A 3,685-nucleotide genomic window follows, 5' to 3' on the forward strand; every position below is an offset into this window, starting at 1 on the left:
GAGGGGACGTATGTATGCATATGGCTGATTCACTTTGTTGTACAACAGAAACTAACACAGCATTGTGAAGCAATTATACTCCCATAAGGATGTATTAAAAAAAAAAAAAACCTTGCCCTCTCACTGGGAGGCCAGAGCAAACTCCCAAAAACAATGGCAACAGTCAACAGCCTCCTTCGGAAAGGCCAGAACCTCAGCTGAGACGCCACCCCCAAAGCCAGGGCAGTCTCTCCCCTCAGGGACTCAGGTCGTGAACTCCCAAAACGGCACCATCCCTGGGCCTCAGTGCCCACCTTGGCACATCCATGAATGAAGGGAAGAGGCATGTCTACACTGTGGGAACCACCAGTACATTAACAAATTCTGGACTTAATGCACTAATTCTGGCCTAACATCAACTGTGGAATGAGTACATGGATTATTGAACCCAGAATAATCTGATGAGTGCATGAACAAATTAAAGAATTAATCAATTAAGCGAATCAGTTCTAAAATATTATGAAATTAACAAATGCACAAATAAATTACAGAAATCTAGGACCCAGGACCCAGAAATCAAAACCCGAGTCTGGGGACTTCCCTGGTGATTCGGTGGTAAAGAATCTGCCTTCCAACGCAGGGGACGCGGTTTGCTCCCTGGTCGGGGAACTTAGATCCCACATGCCGCGGGGCAACTAAGCCCGCGCACCACAACTACTGAGCTCTCAAGGAGAGAGAGAAAACGCGCACACCACCACTAGAGAGAAGCCCGCGTGCCGCAACGAAGAGCCCACGCGCCGCAACTAAGACCTAACACAGCCCAAAAAAAAAAGAAAGAAAGGACTTCCCTGGTGGCGGAGTGGTTAAGAATCCACCTGCCAATGCAGGGGACACGGGTTCGAGCCCTGGTCCAGGAAGATCCCACATGCCGCGGAGCAACTAAGCCCGTGCACCACAACTACTGAGCCTGCACTCTAGAGCCCTCGAGCCCCAACTACTGAGCCCCCGTGCCACAACTACTGAAGCCTGCACACCTAGAGACCCTGCTCCGCAACAAGAGAAGCCACCGCGATGAGAAGCCCGCGCACCGCAACGAAGAGTAGCCCCCAGCTCTCCACACCTAGAGAAAGCCTGTGCGCAGCAACGAAGACCCAATGCAGCCAAAAATAAATAAATGAATAAATTTATTTGAAAAAAAGAAAGAAAATAAATAAATATTTAAAAAAAGAAAACAAAACCAATGGTCTAAAAAAAAAACACCACCCCTGTTCTTACACCACCCCTGGAACCCCCAGACTTGCCCTGGAAGAGGTGAAGAGTCCTGAGTTCTGCTGTGGGAGGCCTCGTGGGCCATGAAGAGGGGGAAGGGGCTCAACCACGAAGGTCTCCTCAGATCTGCGCCCCCTGACCCCAAAACTAGCCAGCAAAGACCTCTCCAGCCAGGAAGCTGGGCCCACAGCCCGCAGAAGAGTGCGTTTGGGGCTCTTCAGAAAAGAAGGAGAGCGCACCCGGGCTGTTAAAGCTGAGGGTCATCTCCCTCGTGGTCCTTGACAGCCGGGAGGTCCCGGGGCGGGGCATCTGGCCGGGGACCTCGGTGCACTCGGACCGAAGTTCTGACCGTGCACCTCCCCGAGGGCTCGCCCCGCCCCCGTTGGCTTGGGGGAGGGGCGGGCCTCCTGGTTGCCGAGCAACCGCGTCAACAAGTCCCAGAGAGTCTGGGCTGAGTTGGAGGCCCAGACCCGAGAAGGCAGAAAGTATGGGGTGTGGAAACGGGAGGCAAGGGCCGGGCGCTCGACCGCCGCCGCTAGGGACGGGGCGGGGGAGGGTGCGGACGCCAGCCTCTGTCCCAGTGTGGGCCAGGACCCGGCCCAGGACCTGGGGTCCGGGGTCTGAGGTGCTGTGGGCTGGGCCGGGCAAGGAAAGGAGCCCTGCAGCGCTGCACCGGGACTTCCGGGGTGTTTCCCTCTCCCACCTCGGGGGCCCTTCCCCCTCTACCACCTTTTCCCTGGGCTCCTCTCTCCCTCACTCCATCTAGACCCAGCGTGGGACAGGCTGGGGGGATGGCGTCTCCCCTGCAGCAAGCCAGCTGTCCATTCGACTCTGAGACTCCACCGCACACAAGTGAGACCTCCCACAGACACACAAACGGACCCACACAACATCAAACACACACACATCTCCCAGAAAAGCACGAGTCCTCTGCCCAAGATATAATGAAGGCCCACCCCCGCCATCTCCAGCCCCTAACACTAAGACAGAGGGGTCTGAGGCCTACGCAGACATGGGGGACGGACACAGCGAGGGTCCTGGCATGGGAGGAAGTGTCCTCCTAGCCTCACCCAGAGCAGTCTCAATCTGTCTCCACCCCTGGGTAGTGCCTGAGGTCAACTCAGGGGTCTCAGCATTTTCCCAGTGCGGGAGAAACAGCCCGTGGGCAGGAAGGGAGTGGATCCGAAAGTTCTAGCGGAATGCAGGAGTGAGTAAGGAGGCTGAGCTGACCGGGACGTGTGCGAGGTTGTGGCAAAGGTGCAGAGACCAGAGGTGCGGGCCCTAAGGCGGGCTGCACAGGGTCCAGAGGGGCCGGAGCTGGGAACCCAAGGCGGGGCCGGGTCAGACCGAAGGAGCGGGCGCCAACGGGACATCGGGACATCGTCTTCCCTCGGCAGGGCCCGAGGATGCAGCCAGAGCCGGCGAAGGGACCGCGTGCAGGGTCCCGCGGGAGCGAGTGGGTAAGGGCGCGCAGGGCGCAGGGGCCCGCGTGAGGTGTGCCAAGGCGGAGTCCCCGACGCCGAGCTGGGCCCTCACGCCGGAGGGCCTGGAGGCCATGCGGCCCGCGCAGCGCCACAGCCACCTGCTCTTCGGCGACCTGCTGGAGGACGTGGGCGCGGCCGCTTCCGTCTTCCCGAGTGAGTCAGCAGAGCTGGGGTACCGCATGCCTGACCCGCGCGCGTGGACGCTGCAGCTCGAGACGCCCGCGCAAAGCCAGGACCAGGTCCTCGGCGTCCTCAAGGCCGCCGAGGCCCGCGGCCGAGTCCGCGCTCTCCGACTGCGCTACGCCCGCCTGCGGGTGAGGCAGGGGCGGGGCCGGGGCGAGGAAGGGACGGGGGGACCACCCGGCCGGGGGTTCTGAGGGCGAGGCGGGGCCGCCCGTCGCCAAGGCTCCGCGACATCCCCGCGCCCTGACCCCGGCACCCGCAGGCGGAGGAGATCTCCCTCCTAATCCTGCGGCAGAAGTCCGCGCGCGCCGCCCTCAGGCTGGAGCTGTTCCTGCCGCCGCAGCTGAAGCCCACGCGGATCCCAGACCCCCTAGACCGTCGAGAGGTGACTGCGAGCCCGGGAAGGGCCGGGGAGGGGCGGGGGCCCGCCCTCCGCCCCGCACACCCGGCCCCAGCACCTCCTTCCCCGCAGCGGAGGCGCGTGGAAACCATTCTGGAGGAGAAAGTCGATGGCAGCATCTTCCCGCGTTGATGGCGACCCCACAGTGCACGACTGTGCCCCACCCTCCTACATAAAGTTCTCACTTTCAAAGCGCCCCCTGGTGTCTAGGCTTCCTTTCTCTAGGTCCCCTGGGAGGGAAGGGGGGAAGGATGGATGCATCCGATGTCACAGGCATTGGGGTACTCAGAGTGCAGCTCCTCCAACAAAGTGGAAAGCTACAAGCTGGCTGACATCAGACTCACAGGGGGCAGGGACACCCCGAATCCCC

The 3,685-nt window shown here is 60.8% G+C and overlaps 1 protein-coding gene across 1 annotated transcript; it reads left to right on the plus strand.

Annotated features, from left to right (window-relative positions):
• Positions 1-2,039: 2,039 nt before the first annotated feature.
• On the plus strand, positions 2,040-3,447 carry LKAAEAR1 (LKAAEAR motif containing 1). The gene is made up of 4 exons (XM_060123614.1): positions 2,040-2,100; positions 2,646-3,046; positions 3,178-3,300; positions 3,388-3,447. The coding sequence occupies exons 1-4, from the start codon at positions 2,040-2,042 to the stop codon at positions 3,445-3,447; spliced, it is 645 nt and encodes a 214-aa protein (XP_059979597.1).
• The last annotated feature ends 238 nt before the right edge of the window (positions 3,448-3,685 follow it).

The sequence above is a fragment of the Lagenorhynchus albirostris genome, chromosome 15, assembly GCF_949774975.1.
Source record: "Lagenorhynchus albirostris chromosome 15, mLagAlb1.1, whole genome shotgun sequence".
Taxonomy (NCBI): Eukaryota; Metazoa; Chordata; class Mammalia; order Artiodactyla; family Delphinidae; genus Lagenorhynchus; species Lagenorhynchus albirostris.